The sequence below is a fragment of the Barbus barbus genome (genome assembly GCF_936440315.1).
Source record: "Barbus barbus genome assembly, chromosome: 32".
Classification (NCBI taxonomy): domain Eukaryota; kingdom Metazoa; phylum Chordata; class Actinopteri; order Cypriniformes; family Cyprinidae; genus Barbus; species Barbus barbus.
Window position 1 is genome coordinate 18,361,386 of NC_136760.1, and position 21,218 is coordinate 18,382,603.

Below are 21,218 nucleotides of genomic sequence, written 5' to 3' on the forward strand. Positions count from 1 at the left end.
ATTACCTAGTTTTTGTCATCATTTAAAACTCTGAAGTTCAGCGACCTGTCTAAATGTCTCTTAAAATCACTGTTAGTTTTCATAGGAAAATTGTTGCGTGCTTGGGGATGTTGTGTTTTGTTTTCAGGCGTTTAAGACTCTGTTCATTAAACCCAGCTAGCCGTGATGTTTCAAGAATGTGTTATGTGTGCTGGGTCTCTTGCCCAGTCTCATTTTTACAATCGAAAAAACTGAAGCGAAATATGAACCGGCCCATATGTCTCTCCTTCAATTCACCCATGCCTCATAAAAAAAAAAGAAAAAAAAAGAAACTCTCTCTCTGCATACCGAACTATCAACAACATCAATTACACCAGGGAATCTGCGGTTCTTTCTTTGTAGTTCACCTGTATCTGAGTTTTAAGTTCAGCCTGCAGTCGTTCGAGACAATGCGCTCTGATGAAACAAAAGAACAATGATGAGAAACTTGGTGTTTGTGATGTCGAAAAGTTAATTCCCACATTAGTTTATCTAGCACAGTCTGCACCGTGAGCTATTAGGAAATATGAGGCCATATGAGTGTGAGTCTGTTCTGTTTAATTAAATGTGAACAAAATATGACCTGGGCCCTTTGGAGTTGAGCAAATTCGTAGGTTTTGTAACTTTTCAGCTGAGATGGTGTATCAAATAATCATGCAGACCAAGAAGAGTGACACTTTACTGTAGTTCTGTAGTTTATTTTGGTGATCTATACAGATACATGCATTGAGACAACCACTGAAAAAAAACAATTACTTTCTTTTTTTTTAATTTTCAAGGAATGTGTCTTTGATATAAGTGCCCCCCCCCCCCCCCCACTTGCTTTAATTATTATTTTCACTTGCTTTTAAATAATTATTTTATTTTAATATTTTTTATGCTGTATTTAACTTTTTTAGAATTTGTTTTCATATATATATATATATATATATATATATACATACATACATACATACATACAGTATGTGTGTGTGTATATGTATATATATGTGTGTGTATAAATGTGTATATTTTATATTCATTTTATATTTAATAATATTTTTTGTTCATACCTAAAGAAAGTGGAAAAAACACCAAATTAAGTTCTATTTAAAATGCTATGACAAGTCTTAATATATTTTACAGTGTTGCTTTTCAAGTAAATGTATCTTGTAAAATGTGTACTTTTTTGTAGTGTACACTAAGCATGCTAAATTATTTCATTACTACCCTGCAACAAATGTCAGTAACAAGAAAAAATAAATGTTAAAGGCCTGGTAAAACAGTTCCAAGACCAGTTTTATTTGACCTTCATATTCAAAAACTCAGTTTTAGTTTAAAAACTTAGTTTTAATAAAAATCAACCTGTAGTACATTAAATGATGGGGATGCTGTTAAAGAAAAAACTATATTTCGCTGCACAGCTCCCACAGATTATTTATTATTATTAACATTTCAGTGACTATATTTGCTTAATAATGTTTTAATGAAAACATGTTTCCTTGCGTACACAATGTGTCCTTCGTAACAGTACTGGCATGCCACAATGGCATCTATGTGATAGCCTTGATTTTATCATCTTATTCTCTCTCTTTCTTTTTCAGCCTGATGAGTTGACAAACGCTCTAGAAATCAGTAATATTGTCTTCACCAGTTTGTTTGCACTGGAGATGCTCCTGAAACTGCTGGTTTATGGTCCTTTCGGCTACATCAAGAACCCTTACAACATCTTTGACGGCATTATTGTGGTAATCAGGTAGGCATGCTCTTCTGGCTTCTTTCCTTAGAAATTCTAAACATTAAAACCACAGCCTGTGTCACTGTTTATTGACGTTCATCTTCATTTCTGAAAATGCACACTGGCAGTGTGTTATATCACAACAGTGACAGCCAGACAGAATGCAGCCAGTGATGGGACATCTGTTGCCTGTTCAGTCTGATGACTGTCAGCTGTCATGATGAGTGCTGCAATTTCACGCCTATCCATTCACAATTGACATGAATTTGCATTTACTAAGACGTCTGAACAAGCGAAAGATTTGGCATGGTGCAGCGTTATGATGGGTTTTGCATTTATTAGTGCTCAGCGTGTTGCATAAGTACAGTCACCAACAGAACTCTGTTCTGGGGGCGTGGTTTAACGTGGGTGAGAAAACAAATACTGGTTACCATATAACTAACAATCAGATGGAAACTCAAGAAATAGTTTTTTTTTTCTTTAAATACTCCGGATAACTCTACATCAATCAATCAATCAATCAATCAATCAATCAATCAATCAAGTGACAGACAGACAGACAGATAAAATAAAAAGCAAGAGTGTTTTTTCCAATTTAACAAAATATTAGATATAATATTGTTAAAGAATTGTTAAATATTAAAATAATTAAAATAAATAAAAATACTAAAGTATTATTTTAATGATTGATTTCACTTTAAGGATTTTTAAATATCTTTTTTTATATTTAATAATTATATTTTTTGTTTATAATCAGTTTTTTTAACATAAAGAATATAAAAAAACAGCAAAAAACATATAAAACAAGCAGCTTTTAAATGAACAAAAATGCATATAACAAGATATAAATATTAAAACCTTCAAATAATAATTAAAATAAATAAAATAATAACAAAATGTTGTAAGTAAATAAAGTCATTTTAATTCTCAATTATTAATTTATTAAAATAAAGTGTATTGCGATACACTAAAGTTCAAAGGTTTGGGGTCAAGATTTTTTAGATATTTTTTAGATATATTTGAAATGGATCTAAATGAAGCTGCATTTATTTGTTCAAAAATGACAAAAATGCGTAATATTGCTACAATTTAAAATAACTTTTCTATTTAAATATCATTTATTTGCTGTGAGATTCCACAGTCGTCTCTAATCATCTTGTGGCTGAATTGCTTGCGTTCACAGCAGTTTTATTTTAGCTGCTTTTATTCAATTGGCTGGTGAGATGTTTTGCTTTGTTTGAAATGCAACAAACCACACCAAAACATTTTAGAATGTTTTTCTTGCAAGAAATAACCCATTCTATTGCATTTTCCCCTTAGGAATGAAAGGGTAACTATGGTAGCTGGGATTTGTTTTCGCATTGTCCTCCTTGTGCATTCTGTCAGATAGTCAGATGTGTGTGTTTATATGTGTTGACAGCGTCTGGGAGATTGTTGGCCAGCAGGGAGGAGGTTTATCGGTGCTGAGGACCTTCAGGCTCATGCGGGTGTTGAAGCTGGTCCGCTTCATGCCGGCCCTGCAGAGGCAGCTGGTGGTCCTGATGAAGACCATGGACAATGTTGCCACCTTCTGCATGCTGCTTATGCTTTTCATATTCATTTTCAGGCAAGATAAGATATCATGTTGTGCAATTTGAGTGTACTGTATATTCAGTCCCTTTATTTTACATTTGAACTATTTTTGTCATTTTTATTTTACAGTATTCTAGGCATGCACCTGTTTGGATGTAAATTCGGCTCTGAGCGAGATGGAGACACACTCCCTGACCGCAAGAACTTTGACTCGTTGCTGTGGGCCATTGTTACAGTTTTTCAGGCAAGATTCCTACATGATACACAAGCTGCAATTTCAATCAGGCATCTTAACATCCATCTTGAGTGATCCGATCATAAGTGCACAGCACAAAATACAGATAGAAACATGTTTTGTGATCCCAATTAATAACAGATGCTCAAATGAGGCATGTTTCATGCAAATGTACACTGATATTCAAAAGTTTGGGGTCAGCGAGATTTCTTCTTTTTTAAAATGAAATTAATGCTTTCATTTAGCAAGATTGCAATAAATTGTAAAAAAGCAAAACAAAAAACAATAAATACATTTATAAGTATGTTTTAACATAAGTTAATTAGATTATTTAACATACTAACAAAAGCATTTTCTAATATAATATTAAAATAAAAAGTTGTATCTGTTAATCTTATTTAATGGAACTTAGCTAACATGAACTTATAATAAACAGTTGTATTTCTATTAATAACTAATGTTAACAAAGATTAATAAATACATCACTGTAATAAATGTATAGCTCATTGTTAATTAATGTTTATGAGTTAAATAATGTTAACTAATGGGACCTTATTATAGTGTTACCCATTTATAATGTTACAAATGATTTCCATTTTAAATAAATTATGTTTCCTTGATGAACTTTCTATTCATCAAAAAAAAAAAAATCCTGAACAAAAAGTAGTCTTTTTTTTTTTTAACAAAAGTATTGGAATGATATAAGCATTTTATCAGCATGATTTCTGAAACATATTATGACAGTATGTGACTGGAGCGATGGCTGCTGAAATGTCAGTTTTGTCAGAACAAGAATACATTAGAAAATGTAGGCCTAATATATAAAACTGAATTTGTGGTGATATTTCATAATATTACTGTTTTTACAATATCTATCAATATATTACAATATCAAATAAATGCAGATTTTTTCAAAAATATTAAAAATCTTTCTAACCCCAAAATTTTGAACAAAAGTATGAATGGCAGTTTGATTATATTTGTTGTTTGTACATCAGATCTTGACTCAGGAGGACTGGAATAAGGTACTGTATAATGGGATGGCCTCCACCTCTCCTGTGGCTGCTCTGTACTTCATCGCCCTCATGACTTTTGGAAACTATGTCCTGTTCAACCTGTTGGTGGCTATCTTAGTGGAAGGATTCCAAACTGAGGTAAATCCAGTCTCCAAATTAGCCTCTACATTTTCATCCTCTTTTTTTGTCTTCATTTCACAGTCTGTCTTCTCTTTTTCTTCCTTTAGAGTCTAGCACATATTCCAACACCATATCTTTCTTCTCTCTTCTCTTTCTCCACTAGCTCTCTCCTGTCCCCTTCATCTAACACTATGTCCTAAACAGGCACGACGTGACAAGATTCAAGTGAAAAGAAATTTTTCTGTCCAGGCTGAAAGCGAAAATGCCGCTTGACGCAACAAAATCACAGCCAATCTGTTTGCGTTCTTTCTCACACTCCACTCCACAGCTGAGGAGCGTGAAACTAAAAACACTTACTTCATACTTTTGGTTTTCTTTAAGGTACTTGAAGGATTGAACTTGAAAGATTTGTCATATAATTTGTCGCATAAAACTAACTTATCAATCTCTTCTCATCCTTTTTTGATGTTTAATATATGCGAGGAGTGATTTTGGTCCAGTGAGTTTCGTGTGGGCAGGGCTACGTGGCACAACACAATATAGAAAAGACACTTGCTGATTTTTGGAGTAGCATACTAGTATACTACTTCTATGGCAGAAAAAGTAAAAGTAGTATGCTATTCTGAATTTAGCAACTTAAGATTTCTCGGTTTTGCCTTTAACCTTTATGATTGTTTATTTATGCTAAAATGCACTTTATAAAAACATTATGTCCCAATTCACATAGTTATGCACTCTTCTGGGGTGTTTTGTAATACAAATAGGGCATTTAGTGTGTTCACACTGAAGATTCCAACAATAAAGGCCTATTTACACCAAGAACGATAACTATAAAGATAGCTATAACTATACTAGTGTCAACACCACCATGTGGTTGTATTGTGTTTATTATAAGCACGCACTGAAGATATGTTATCTGCCCCTTTAAATGCTCAAGCTCTTTAAAGGGACAGTTCACTCAAAAATAAGATGATATTGATGAAATCCAAGAGCTTTCTGACCCTAGATAGCAACACAAGCTCAAGGCCCAGAAAGGTTTCAACAATTTCTTCTCTTTTGTGTAAGTGGACATGCATTCAAGAGAGTACCATGAGAACTCAAGGCTAACATGGAAACTCAAGGCTGACATATTTTTGTATTCTCGTAGCTTCAAAAATTCATAAAATGAACCACTGATGTGACATGGAGGATGTTCTTACTACCTTTCTGGGCCTTGAATGTGTCAGTTAAGTTGCTGTCTATGGAGGGTCAGAAAGCTCTCGGATTTCATCAAAAATATCTTGGGTTTAGAATGACATAAGTGTGTGTAATTAATGACAGAATTTTAATTTTTGGTTGAACTATCTCTTTAAAGATGGATTCGGATTATCTGTTGGCACTTTTACCATTCATTAGCTGGAAAAATTAATTCTAAAAGTGATTCCAGCGGTATTGTTCTTCTGTCTTTATCGATATAGTTGTGGTGTGGACAGACAACATAGTGTAGAGTATGTCATTTGTGACACAACTATTTGTTTTTTACTTAATTTGAGCTAGAAAAAGTTGAATGTATGATACTGTTTTTGTCAGATGTATTGTTGATTTGAAATCATACGTCATCTTGGAAAAAGGCATTGGAGATTTCGGTCTTTCTCATTCAAGTAGATAGCAGTTAAATAGCTGTCTGGGAGCGTTTCCAAGATGTCCGCCGAGTAAACTGAATTGGGGCTTTGCACCACAGAAGTACAGAAGCAACTGATAAAGTGTAGTGTCGTTGTCAAAGCTGCTTAGGACAGACACTTGGAAAGCTTGTTGCTTTGTCACATTGTGCCTGGTTAGGACACTGTTGTATTATTTATTCAACTAGAAGTGATGAGTTTCTTGTTCGGTGTGTAATAGTACCTACTCCACATTCATGAACACTCCTTCTCATCCTCCTTCCTTCATTCTTTTCCTTCTTTTTCCATGATCTTATGAGACAACTTATCTCCCAATGCATAGCAGCCGTTCTTCTCTGACAGAAAGACAGACACGCATACAAAAATGGCCAGGCTCAAGATAAATCAGAGATATAAATGTTATATCTATGTATCATTTTGGGTGGAGAGGTTGTTTTATTACTGTCTCTTTGGAAAGAGGCAAACCGAATCACGCAAGTTGGCGTGTGTATATGGTGCAAAAAACAAAAAACAAAATATGATTTGATTACCTTTATTTTTATGGTATGAGGTATGATCAAGTTTAGAATTTTTTTTCACATGCAGTCTTGTTGTTTGGTGTTCTAGTGGATGTAAAACAGTTTATCTCATGATAAATTTTACTGTAAATCTAAGACCTGACAACTCGTTTGTTTTGAACTCTGCTCACTTGGTGGATTCAGAAGATTCGTAAACTTTTAATGAAAAAAGTATCTCTAGATTTGATCGATTGTTCAATTGAGTAAAATCATTGTTAGAATAACGAACAGATGAATCAAAAATGATAAAGTGCTGTTTCTGTAACACCTCATTAGAGCCACAAAAAGAGCAACAAAACACGTAATTGAAAATTGGCTTGTCATTCATATTAATTTGCATAATAGGAAAGTTCTGAAGCTTTAGTATTATCTGGACGGAGCTCAGTTCTTTGCTTTTTTTCCCCCTCTCTAAAAGATGAGCGTGCCTCTCCTGTGCCTGCCTGCCAGACAGAAATATCTTTCATACTGCATCATGGCTTAGAGGAAATTATATTGCTCAGAAGCCTTCAAAATAAACTGTCTAGTCTTAAATAAGAGGATAGCCCACACTCAACTGACCCCTATCTGCCGTTACCTTTGCTAAGTGCATCAGATATTATAATTGCTTCCCAACTGATCTGTTGCCAATGGGAATGCCAGGGTACTGTGTTCTCCCACTCTCCTGTACAACTGACAAATACTATTTTAACCTTACATCGTTTTCTGCAAACATGGTATTTATTTTTAGTTGGTCGAACTTTTCAGTGCGTCAGGGTTGCTGGGGAAACCGGTGACTGAATGACGCGTGTGAAGCAGAGAGATCAAGGGCCGGGATGAATGTCCCTTCAACAGCATAATGTCCCATCCACTGAAGCAAGTAGCTTCATGTAATCACACTGCTGTAAACAGGTGGTCTCGGTTGGACTAGCATGTCAGTCTGTATGTCAGCATGTTCAATGGTCGACTTTATTGGTTATAAGCTGATTTATTTTTCACTACTGTATTTGTGTCCATCTTTGCACAGACACCTTCACAAGGCATTTATTTGATCAAATACTGTAAAAACAGTAATATTATGAAATATTATTAAAATAACTGTTTTGTATTTTAATACGTTTTAAAATGTAATTTATTCCTGTGATGGCAAAACTGAATTTTCAGTCTTCGGTGTCACATGATTTTTCAGAAATCCTTCTAAATGCTGATTTGGTGCTCAAGAAACATTTCTTAAAGAGTTGAGTTGTGCTGATTCATTTTTTGTTAAAACTGTAATACTGTTTTACAGAATTCTTTATTAATAAAAGTAAATTTATGTTTTTACTGTCGCGTTTGATCAATTTAATGCATCATTGCTGAATACAAGTGTTAAAAAAATTCTTACTGACCCCAAACTTTTGAACGTTATTATATTATATTATATTATATTATATATTTAGTGCTGTCAAACAATTAATTGTGATTAATCGCATCCAAAATAAAAGTTTGTTTACATAATATATATGTGTGTGTGTACTGTGTATATTTATTTTGTATATATAAAAACACACACATGCACATATATATTTTGAAAATATTTACATATATTTACTTGCATATATTTATATTTACAGTGGGGGAAAAAATTATTTGATCCCCTGCTGATTTTGTATGTTTGCTCACTGACAAAGAAATGATCAGTCTATAATTTTAATGGTAGGTTTATTTTAACAGTGAGAGACAGAATAACAACAAAAAAAATCAAGAAAAACGCATTTCAAAAAAGTTATAAATCAATTTGCATTTTATTGAGTCAAATAAGTATTTTACCCCTTTGTAAAACATGACTTAGTACTTGGTGGCAAAACCCTTGTTGGCAATCATAGAGGTCAGACTTTTCTTGTAGTTGGCCACCAGGTTTGCACACATCTCAGGAGGGATTTTGTCCCACTCCTCTTTGCAGATCCTCTCCAAGTCATTAAGGTTTCGAGGTTGACGTTTGGCAACTCAAACCTGCAGCTCCCTCCACAGATTTTCTATTAACATCTGGAGACTGGCTAGGCCATTCCAGGACCTTAATGTGCTTCATCTTGAGCCACTCCTTTGTTGCCTTGGCCATGTGTTTTGGGTCATTGTCATACTGGAATACCCATCCACGACCCATTTTCAATGCCCTGGCTCTGACGGTACATGGCCCTGTCCATCGTCCCTTTGATGCGGTGCAGTTGGCCTGTCCCCTTAGCAGAAAAACACCCCCAGTGTTTCCACCTCCATGTTAGATGGTGGAGATGGTGTTCTTGGGGTCATAGGCAGCATTCCTCCTCTTCCAAACACAGCAAGTTGAGTTGATTCCAAAGAGCTGGATTTTGGTCTCATCTGAACACAACACTTTCACCCAGTTCTCCTCTGAATCATTCAGATGTTCATTGGCAAACTTCAGACGGGCCTGTACGTGCTTTCTTGAGCAGGGGGACCTTGCGGGTGCTACAAGATTTCAGTCCTTCACAGCGTAGTGTGTTACCAAATGTTTTCTTGGTGACTATAGTCCCAGCTGCCTTGAGATCATTGACAAGATCCTCCCGTCTAGTTCTAGGCTGATTCCTCACAGTTCTCATGATCATTGAAACTCCACGAGGTGAGATCTTGCATGGAGCCCCAGACAGAGGGAGACTGACAGTTAATTTGTGTTTCTTCCATTTGCGAATAATCGCACCAACTGTTGTCATCTTCTCACAAGCTGCTTGGCGATGCTCTTGTAGCCCATTCCAGCCTTGTGTAGGTCTACAATCTTGGCCCTGACATCCTTGGACAGCTCTTTGGTCTTAGCCATGGTGGAGAGTTTGGAATCGGATTGATTGCTTCTGTGGACAGGTGTCTTTTATTTAGGTAACAAACTGAGATTAGGAGCAGTCCCTTTAAGAGAGTGCTCCTAATCTCAGCTCCTTACCTGTATAAAAGACACCTGGGAGCCAGAAATCTTGCTGATTGATAGGGGATCAAATACTTACTTGACTCAAAATGCAAATCAATTTATAACTTTTTTGAAATGCGTTTTTCTGGATTTTTTTGTTTTGTTATTCTGTCTCTCAATGTTCAAATAAACCTACCATTAAAATTATAGACTGATAATTTCTTTGTCAGTAGGCATATGTACCAAAACGTACCAAATTAGCAGGGGATCAAATAATTTCTTCCCCCCACTGTATATAATTTATATTATATAAAAATATTTCATATTTAAACATAACATTCATCTTAAATATATACGTGCATGTGTTTGTATTTATATATACATGATAAATATACAGTACACACATTATGCAAACTTTTATTTTGGATGCGATTAATCGTTTGACAGAACTAATTATATTATAACTATTATTATTATTATTATTATTATTATTATTATTATTATTATTAATTAAGTTATAACAATTATTTTGCATAATTTTAGACCCATATAAATATACTTGTAATGCGGTGAATGAGACGTGAGACGTGCAGATCCATATGCAAGGCTATAAATTCAGAGACATGGTCATATACACAAGCAGGGTCGAACAACAGCAAACAAGTATGGCATGGGCAAGACACAGAGTAATCCTAGGGCAAGTGTGGGTCTTTGATCGGCAAACAATATCCAGAGGGTTAGAGAAGAGGGGTAGTCCGATAACCTGAGCAATAATCCAAACGAGGGATAAACGGAGTCCGAACGGCAATACAAGGTTTAATCCAAGATGCACGGGCAGGAATCAGGAAACGAGGCTATAAACCAAACATAGACTTAGAAAACACGGATGGGCTCCGTAATGTAGCTATCACTTGGAGAGTGATAAACGCTAGACAATACTGGAACTAAACAAACACAGAATGGCTCGGTAAAACAGCTATCACTAGGAGAGTGATAAATGTAGAAGTAAAAAAGTCCATGGACCTGATTCATGACAGAGCGCCCCCCCCCCCCCCCCCATTACACAATCCAGGAGGGCAGTGGAGCGGAGGCGGAACATGGGGAGGGACGGAGGGCCAGGTCCATGTCCATGTAAAGGTGCAAGACCTTGGGACTGAGGCAGGACCGGCAAAAAAGAGGACCACGATGGAGCCGGCAGAACGGGCGGAGCCGAGGACCGCCATAGCAGATCAGACTGGTCCGAGGATCCCCCCGGCGGAGCAGAAGACCACCAGAGCAGGACAGAAGGCCACCACGGCGGAGCAGAAGACCACCAGAGCCAAACTCCACAGAGGAGCAGACAGAGCAGGAGCCCACCAGTGCGGAGCAGACAGGGCAGAATACCTCCACTGCGGAGCAAATAGAGCAGGAGCCCACCAGTGCGGAGCAGACAGGGCAGGAGAACACCACGATGGATCCGAAGAGCACCACGATGGATCAGGAGAACACCACAATGGATCAGGGGAGCACCACGGCGGGACAGGAGGCCACCACGACGGATCAGAGGTGCACCATGGCGGAACAGGAGAACACCACAACGGATCAGGAACCCACAGCAGAGATTGGAGCCTAGGGAAAACTGAGACACGAGACAGACATAGCATTTATGGTCTCAAGGACCAAGGCAGGGAATACGAGAAATTCAGCAACAGTTTCCCTGGAGCCCACTGAACAAGCAGACAGTTGACTGAGACTTGACAGATAGACAGTTCATGATCAGGCTCATAGACTAAAACTAGACAGATTGACACTTCACATTCAGGTTCCTTAGAAGAGACTGGACAAACAGATAAATCAGCATCAGATTTGACTGCAGAATTTAAACCAACAGACAGTTCACAATTGGATGCATTGACTGGTACTAAATTGGTAGACAGTTCAGTGATTGAAGTTTGCAAGACAGACAGTTTAAAATCAGACTCATTGACTGGAACTGAACAGGAAGACAGTTTAAAAACAGTCTGACTGACTGAGACTGAACGGCTAGGCAGTTCATAATCAGGCTCATTAAGGGAAACTGGACTGGCAGGTAGTTCACTAACAGATTCTTGGCCTGATATAAGATAGACGGATATCTCAAAATTAGATGAATAAACTGAAGCTGAATTGGTAGACATTTCAATAACTGAAATAGGACAGACAGATAATTAATACTCCGAGCCATAGAAACTGAACAGATGGATGGTTCAACAACAGACTCGATGACTAAATCAGGACCGACAGATAGTTCACCAGTGGTCTCTTTGGCTAAGACAGAAGTAATAGAGCAAATAAAGATTTCATTTCATGGTTTCAGAGTTCATAGCAGGCAGGGTTAAGTGTTCGAAGGTTACCTTTTTGGCTGTGACAAGGTTACTAGGGCACATAGCATGTTCATTAGTAACAGGACAGTCATGAAGTTCGCGGACAGAGTCCTTGACTGTGATTGACAAGACTGAGAGTTCATAGGTAGCCTCCTCGGCTGGATCGGGACAGGAGAAAAGTTCATAAGCGGCCTCTGTGGCCAGTTCAGGGCTGGACAACAGTTCACGTACAGAGGGGCGAAGGTTCACCGACAGCCTTCGTGGCCTTGACAGGACAGGACAAAGATTCGCAGACGGCCTCCATAGCCGTGACAGGAACAGAAATCAGGGACAACCCTTCTGGCTGCAACAGGACAGACAAAGAGTTGATGAATAGATACCACTGACACCTCCGAAGGTTCTGCAGCAGTTGTCGCCACCTCTGGAGGTTCTACAGTGGTAACAGTCTCTTTGACCGTGACACGACAGGCTGAGAGTACATTGCTGGGCGCCACCACTATACAAGGAGTTGAAGCCAGCACCGCCATTTCGGGAGGTTCTGCAGCATGTGCCGCCACCTCTGGAGAAGCTGCAGTGGGTGCCATCGCCTGGGGCAGTTCTAAAGTGGTGTACGCAGCCCAAATGCAACATAAAGCAATCCCCATCATGGGAAGCGCTTCGGACAGGGGAATTAGGGCAGGAACAGGAGGGTTAAAGTGAGCTGGACTGGGGATACCTGGCTTGACTCATGATGATCAACTGTGGCTTGAATGGACTCATGATTGACAGCTGTGACATAACGGGGCATTGTTATGTCCGCCATTTTGCGGTCAGGCTCCGCTGTCGCTGCCATTGTGCGCGCACTCAGGTGCGTCCGCCACTTCAGTCACAGACGCAGTGCCGCGTTCCTCTTCTGCGACACCCACAGTAAACAAAGAGTCAGCACACAGCAAAGCATAGTCCATAAAGTCCTTTAAACTACAATTAAACTTCTCTTCAGGCAAACATGACTTAATGGGCTCATTTATTCCAAAATAAAAAAATGTCTTTTAATACGACCTCATCAAAGGGTACCCTGTAAGATATCTCACAGAAAGACGTACTCCTCAATAGATTAACTCCCTTGTCTCAGGTCGAGCAGCTGGTCGAATGGATCCATACCTGGCCAGGGTTCCTTAGAAAAGCCACTGGATCCGCGTGTGGTCGAGTATTCTGTAACGCGGTGAACGAGACGTGAGACGTGTGGATCCATATGCAAGACTTTTATTCAGAGGGAAAGGGAAAGTGACCCATACTCGGAATTTGTGCTCTGCATTTAACCCATCCAAGTGTACACACAATAGTGAACATACACCCGGAGCAGTGGGCAGCCAATGCCATGGCGCCCGGGGAGCATTTGGGGGTTTGGTGCCTTGCTCAAGGGTCTCGCCTCAGTCGTGGTATTGAGGGTGGAGAGAGTGTTTGGTTATTCACTCCCCCACCTACAATCCCTGTCGGACCTGAGACTCAAACCCACAACCTTCAGGTTACAAGTCCAACTCTCTATCCATTAGGCCACGACTGCCCTGGTTATATACACAAGCAGGGTCGAACAACAGCAAACAAGTATGGCATGTACAAGACACAGAGTAATCCTAGGGCAAGCGTGAGTCTTTGATCGACGAATGATATCCAGAGGGTTAGAGAAGAGGGGTAGTCCGATAACCTGAGCAATAATCCAAACGAGGGATAAACCGAGTCTGAACGGCGATACAAGGGTTAATCCAAGATACACGGGCAGGAATCAGGAAACGAGGCTATAAACAACATAAACAAAACTTAGACTTAGAAAACACGGAAGGGCTCTGTAATGTAGCTATCACTTGGAGAGCGATAAACGCTAGACAATACTGGAACTAAACAAACACAGAATGGTTCGGTAAAACAGCTATTACTAGGAGAGTGATAAATGCAGACTAATACTCTGAGCTAAACATAAACACGGAATGGCTCGGTAAAGCAGCTAACACTTGGAGAGTGCTAAACGCAGAACAATACTCGGCAACTAGAACAACATCTGAGTTTTATATAGTGAGTGTAATGGCTTTCAGGTGAAGGAGTGATTGAGACAGCTGTGTGGACTTAGTGCAATGCATGATGGGAAATGTTGTCCAGGGTAATATGTAACGGCCTGTGTGGTGTGAAAATCAATGTGATGGGGGAGTGACCTCTGGTGGTGAGGGAATGGAAGTCCATGGACCTTATTCATGACAATACTCATCTGAAATCCTCTGAAAAGACAGCATAGCAGGCACAAAGGGTGACGAGTTGTTGCATGACATGCTCAGAACTCTCAATAGACTAAATATATGCCAAGAAAGAGTGGCCAAATGTTATATTCTAGTTCTTGTTATAGGCAGTGACACTAAAATGACTAAATGTGGTGTTATTCTTGTTGAACATAATTTTCCAAGAATTTCTGAACTTAAAAAATGGGTTGTGCACCAAAGAGAGTTGTAATTTGGCCCAAGGCAGAGTCTGATCTTTTTTTTTTTCTTTTTATTCAAATAGCTTGTAGAAGTAAAAGAAAAACATTAATTTTATATGCATAGAATATTTGTCAGTTGCACTCATTCGCTGGATGTAATTCGCTGATTTACTGTGTCAGATTCACAATGTGAAAAATTCAATACATGTTATCTCAGAGGAGCTAGAGAGAAAAACAAAAGAGTTCATCAATTTCAGAGAATAAAAGAGCCAAGTATTGATACCTGCAGTTGTAGCATTTTAAATACGGGCAACAACTACACAAACTCACTGTAGCAAGAATACTTGCAGCCTAAACTCCACCCAAAATGCAACATTGCTTTTACTTCAACAGAAATGAAGTTTGGTGAAATGTGGGAGTCCGATTTTTCATGTGTCTTTGTCAATTTTCTAACACTTTCTGTGCTTTTTTCCCCTTCTATCTTACCTTTTCGCTCTGTGTGGTAAAATCCTAACACGCATCCTCTTTAGGAAATAACCAAGAGGGAAGATTTGCATGGCCAGCTGAGCTGTATTCAGCTGCCTATAGACTCAGGGGTATGTAGCACTCCGCATGATGTAACTCAGTGAGACTAACCAGGAGGACCGCTGCGTTTGTGGAGTGTCACTTGTGATCGTTTCTTGTAGAAGCAGACTTGACTCAAAGTCTTTCTTCAGGTTCACTTGCTCAATGCCTGGCGGCAGAGTACAAACCTTGTAGAGCCTCATGCTTTATTTTATCTGGCTGAAAGGATGTTTTTGGGCATATGGAAAGCCTCAGTGAAATCTGACAAACCCGGACAGACTGCTGTGCAAAAGCAAATAAGGCAACTGGGAAGTCCTTTTGACTAGATCTCAAAATCGTTTAATATGTGGATACGTCTCTTAATACCTCTTTACTTTAATTAATTTGATCTTGTAGAATTGCTCTGCATGGTATCATCAGTTTTTATTTAACTTGACTTAAAGTTTTATTAGAATAGCCCTCCGCTGAGTTCAGTACCTCAGCGATCGAGAAAGTCCATTCAGTGAGCCAGAGCTGAGTGGAAGCACTTGACCCTGTTGAGGAGACTCGGTCTGTTTGTGGTTCTGGACATCACATCCCGTGTTTGTTTTCATTCATGCAGCTGTGCTAGGTGACACATGCAGTGGAAGGCTATAAAATGGAGAGCACCAATGGGGTTTGAACTAGTCTCTTATACCTTCCAGTCCTTCACCTTGACAATCAAATTACATAAACCTCCCTGCTAGTCCTTACTCAGGGGCTATTAACACGTCAAAACATGCCTAAAATCTCTCTATCAGCAAGGTTGCTTGAGCCCAGTAGAATTCCCAAATTAAGATCTGTGATGGTTAAGCAGCAGTTGCACAGCAACCTTAACATCTTAATTGACAGTACAGCCCCAGTAGACTTTCTTTCACACCTTGTACCTGACCAAAGCAGTTTCTGGCAAATGGAGCTTAATTCTTACATTTCAGTTAATCATTGAAAACCTTGTCATTAACAAGAAAAGTACAACACACTCTCATGGGAATGTGTGAATTTTAAAATTTAGTAGCAAATTTGAATGAATTTGTACTGTGTACGACCCACTCATTATTGGGTTTAGGGATGGGCAGTCATGCTTCGTTTTTTCCTAAAAATCGAGTAAGTTCATATGAATTCGTATGAAATCACCACCAATTTGCTACCAGTTTACCAAAACATAAAACAGTTGTTTTTTCATGAGATCAGGTTGGAAAAGTATGACATTTGAATCAATGTCTGATTCAAAAAGAAATCTTTTTTTTTTTGGAGTCCGATCTTTTCAGTGAATTGTTTGATCCACTTTCCAAAACTGATTTGAATGATTTGTTCACAAATTATTATTTTGAGTCAAATATTTTCAATTTGCAATTTGCAAAGATGGTCTGAACGATTTATTTATAAATCTGGCATGTGAACAAATCATTCATTTGAGTCAAATATTTTTAGTAAATCGATTCAGTTCATAAAACTGGTCTGAATTATTTGTTCACACGTCTGTTTGATTTGTGAACAAATTTCTTTTGAGTTAAATCTTTTCAATGATTCAATTGCTTGACTTTATAAAACTGAATTATTCTTTCCTAAACTGGACACATTCAGTTCCTGAAATCTAGTTGCGGCTAATAACATCTCACTGTATACATATACTATTTTATTTAATATATTAAATAAGTATTTTTTTTTTTTAAACATGAGAGTGAACTATTGCTTTAATAAAGCTTTTAATGGTTTTAATTGATTTTACATAGAATACAATAGCTAACAGCTTTTTGCTAGTGCTTAGGTCAAAAAGTCAGGGAGCTTGTTTAGCAAATACTGTAGTTTTTTTGTGACATTTCTGCTACATCTCTTTGTTCAGAAAGGCCACGTGGGAGTGAGAATAGTAAAGTCCAATCCAGACACATCATCCACAGTGCTCATTTCTGAGCATGCAGTGAGTAACAGTGGGTGCTTATGCTAAGCTAACCGCTAACTGCACCTGGTGCCCAGCAGACAGTGGTGGCCTGTTTCTTAGAATGCTTTGTAGTGCCTCTCTGCTAGTTCAACCTATCACAGCTGTGTTTTGTTTTACTCTTCACTATTGTTGAGAAGGGGCAAGGAGTCCCTCTCCTGTCTTCACTTACAGAGCTTGACTCCAGTGTCATAATTCTTTCAAGTTTTGTTTTTGTTGCCTTAGTAATGTAGATATTGTGTTATTCCCTACTGACAAGTCCTGTTTTTGTTGTAGTTATAATGTGAATTAATTGCTGTTCGATTGTGCTGTCTAGTGTTGCAATGATCCCACTGGTTTCAATGCGACGTAAATTTGCTTTGTTTACTTATCCATTTACACATTACTAATGCATTGATTTTTTTCCCCCCTTTTTTCATAACGTTTTGATTTAGCTTGATGTTAATAAGTGAAGCCAATGGGATACATTGTTTGTAGGTGCAAGGTTTGTCAGAATAGTCTCCACTGTGTTCTCTTTGACCATTATTGCTGTAAAGTACTATAGTAAATGTATGCTGAGATGAATGAGTTTGACATCCTGTAACCACATGATAAGGAAAATGATCCATCCTTTTATGGTCTTGCTTCATATTTAAATTACAGTCGGTCCACAAATAGACAGCCTAATGGTCAAACTAAGAGAGTGATCCATGTCCTCAGACAGTCTGTCTGTTTTGACAAACCACCCAGGGTTGAATTTCTGTGCTAGACCACACTGAAACGCTCTCGGCATGAAGCCATTTTAAGACCAGCCCAAGACTGGGGATGAGGAGGATACAGGCCAAACAATGTGATGAGCCCTCTGATAAAAATAGCAGTGTTTATTTCTCCTGCCTGATCATTGGATGTGCCTGCTCTACTGGTGCTGCTCCTTCAGTGAGCCGAGAAAGAAGAAAAAAACCCACACATATTCACCCGCATGTGGATGTGACTTACGCTAATATAGCAGATGGTCTGACCATGAGATCATCTGCTTACACTCAAAGATACATTTAACTAATATTTAGTACACAGTACTTGTGGTTTCAGAGTGGTCGTGCAACCTGGTATTGTCAAATGCATGCCAGCACTGTGTTTTTGTGGATTACCCCGACCAGGATGTCTCTCCCTTAGATACCAGTCACCCTCTGGCCTTTTTTGAGGGCCGGCTGGGGTGGGGGAGACCACACCCTCACCCACCTGCCTGTTCCTCACCAATATGCAAATGCTTCTTTAATCCCCAGCAACATCTAATCCTGGGATCTAATCTTTTATATCTTCCACGTTTGATAAAGGGAGATGCCTCGAAGTCTAATTCTGAAGCGGATTTCTATGCACAAAGCTTGGAGGATGTTTCAGGACATAAGAAGGATCAATCTGCATCATCTGGTGAGATCCACAGTTTGTATGGAAGCACATGGCACATTCAGGGCTCAACAAAAATGCCCCCCCACCCCAAAAGCCAGTAGATTTTATTTGCCATGCCAACATCTTCACTTGCCCCACCAAAAAAAATTTAATAAATAAAAATTATTCATTTATTTATTTGTTTGTGAGAACTTATTTATTTGCAAGAAATATTTATTAATTTATATTTTATTATAGACTCTTACGAGTTCATTACAACCACAAATTTTGTGGTCATCTTTATTATTTTTGCTAATTTTCTATCTATCTCTCTATCTGTCTATCTGTCTGTCTGTCTGTCTGTCTGTCTATTATAATTAATATATTCTGATATTGTTTTTGTAGGACACAAGCCTGCAATTTTTAATATTAAAGACATGATTGAGGTGCACTCTTATAATTTGAAATCCACAAACTAACTTCTGTGCAATCCCAGATACCCTTTTACCTTTCTAACAATGGAGTTATACTTTGTATTTTTTGTCTTTTTCACATGATGCATTGCAATCCTTTTTGAAGATTAAAGCCTGCCTGAAAAATTCATGCTTGAAATGGTTCCTAATACATTTTTTAGCTGTCTGTCATGTTTTGTTGCTTCAGTTGTAATGTTGAGCATACTATCCTGTCCCTTCCTTTCTCGCAGTTGTGCCCATCAATGGCCATGTGGATTTGAAGAGCAGCCTGACCCCTCCTCTCATCACTCACACGGCTGCAACACCCATGCCCATCCCTAAGATATCAGGAGGAGGAGATCTGGCGCTAGGCTACGAGTCCCGCAGAGGCAGCAATGTCACCATGGATCCCAATGGCCAAGACAAATCTCCAGTCAGTAGCTACCTTTCTCTGTCTTGATACAGAAAGTTGTCCAAACAAGTTTTTTTTTGCATTTTTTATTTTTTTGGTATAATGCATATTAGTTTTGTTACTCTCAATTAGGTGATTAAGTGAGACTTGTAGGGTCACTTAGTTATATAATATAGTATATAATATATATTATATATAATATAAAAATCAGTGTTGGGGAAAGTTACTTTTAAAAGTAATGCATTAGAATATTGTGTTACTCCCTGATAATTTACTCATAGAGTTACTCGGTTACTTTTTATTGAAAGTAATGTGATGCATTAATTTTGCGTTACTTTTCTCATCTCTGCTGGGCTTGCTTGTTTATTTTTAATATAAAAAAATTATATTTTTGGCAAATGTAAAAGACCTTTCCCTCAGGCTGAAGGAAATGTGAATTCAGGCTCAAATAAACTTTCCGCTGTGCTGGCAATCTGGATTGCATGAAGAATAGGATGCAGAAGAAGAAAGTTCATCGCTCTTCAGCAATAAAAAATGAAACACAAATGTTATGTTTATCTAAAGTTATTTTTGCTTAGAACGGTTGAATTGGATCATTGAAGGTCAACAGCAAAGACATTGGATAATAAAATGGGATTAAATACATAAAAGTGGACATTTGTGCTATTTGTGCACAATATAAACATTTGTGCTATTTAACACAATTATATCAGGTTTGCGTCATATTCTGAGTTTGCATTTCACAGTTTTTATTCATTTTGAGGAATGCTTAATCTGTTTTTGTGCAAGTGAGTAAATGAGTAAATGGATGTTTACATTTAGTCTAGAACTACAGTAACATCATGGGTACACAGCGCACAACACCTCAGCACTTACTCCCAATTTCTCTCAATATGGGGACAGAGGAGCTGTCAGTCAATGAATAAGAATACAAAGTAACTGTCGTTACTTATTTGAAAAAGTAAATGCATTACTGTGCCAGTTACTTAAAGTTATCTGATTATGTAACTCGTGTTACTTGTAATGCTTTACCCCAAAACTGAATATAGTATAATATAATATAAATGATAGAATTCAGAATATAAAATATATTTTTTACATTTATAATATGTTAAATATATGAATAATGAGTACATGTGGTGCAGTTGGCTTCTAATTTTTTTGTTCTATATTTCTGTGTGATTTTGACAAAAACGTTGGCACAGAGGTTTTACAGTTAACCAATGAGATATTATTTGATAGTAACATATTCCATCCGTCTCTCTGCAGTCGAGTGTACGGAGCTCCCCAAATGCCCCCTGGAGTTCAGCCAGTAGCTGGAACAGCAGGCGCTCCAGCTGGAATAGCCTGGGCCGAGCCCCCAGCCTCAAGAGGCAGAAACGCCAGTCTGGCGAACGCCGCTCCTTACTATCGGGCGATGGCCAGACCAGCTCCGATGAGGGAGATGTGGAAGAGAGCGGGGGCGGAGGTGGCTTGTCCGAGGACGATGATGCCTCCCTCGCCAGGACGGACTCCCTGGGCCAGAGGCCTCGGCACAGGCGCATGGAATCCCTGGAGACACGTAGCTCGTTTGATCTGCCTCCAGACACCCTGCAGGTGCCATACGTGCATCGTTCCGCCAGCATACACAGCGCCCGGCCGCCCAACTTCCTCAGCAACGGCAAGAGTTCTCCATCTGCAGCCACCACGCAGCTTTCTCTAGATGAACACCACAGCGAGGATGACAATGGAGATGATGAAGGAAACCTGGTGAGAAAAGCTACACTTGATTTATTACAGTTATTTTCAGTTCCTTCCAATAGATTCATCACAAACATCTACAGCTTTTTTTCTATTCAATTCACTGTTATAAGATCACAGGAAACAGGATTCTATATCTTCTGCTGCCAACAAAACTAATTTACTGGTCCTATAATCTCATGTG

General features: G+C 38.5%; 1 protein-coding gene across 1 annotated transcript in view; it reads left to right on the forward strand.

Moving 5' to 3' along the window:
- LOC306852702 (voltage-dependent T-type calcium channel subunit alpha-1G-like) overlaps positions 1-21,218 on the forward strand; it is a gene marked incomplete at its 3' end in the record, with an annotated part of 234,961 nt that overhangs the window by 134,284 nt on the left and 79,459 nt on the right. Inside the window, exons 11-19 of the mRNA XM_079389755.1 lie at positions 1,602-1,753; positions 3,156-3,341; positions 3,437-3,551; positions 4,541-4,696; positions 15,078-15,143; positions 16,973-17,047; positions 18,379-18,472; positions 19,134-19,315; positions 20,564-21,043. Of these exons, the coding sequence (XP_079245881.1) occupies positions 1,602-1,753; positions 3,156-3,341; positions 3,437-3,551; positions 4,541-4,696; positions 15,078-15,143; positions 16,973-17,047; positions 18,379-18,472; positions 19,134-19,315; positions 20,564-21,043 (1,506 nt within the window). The remainder of the gene's footprint in view (positions 1-1,601; positions 1,754-3,155; positions 3,342-3,436; positions 3,552-4,540; positions 4,697-15,077; positions 15,144-16,972; positions 17,048-18,378; positions 18,473-19,133; positions 19,316-20,563; positions 21,044-21,218) is intronic.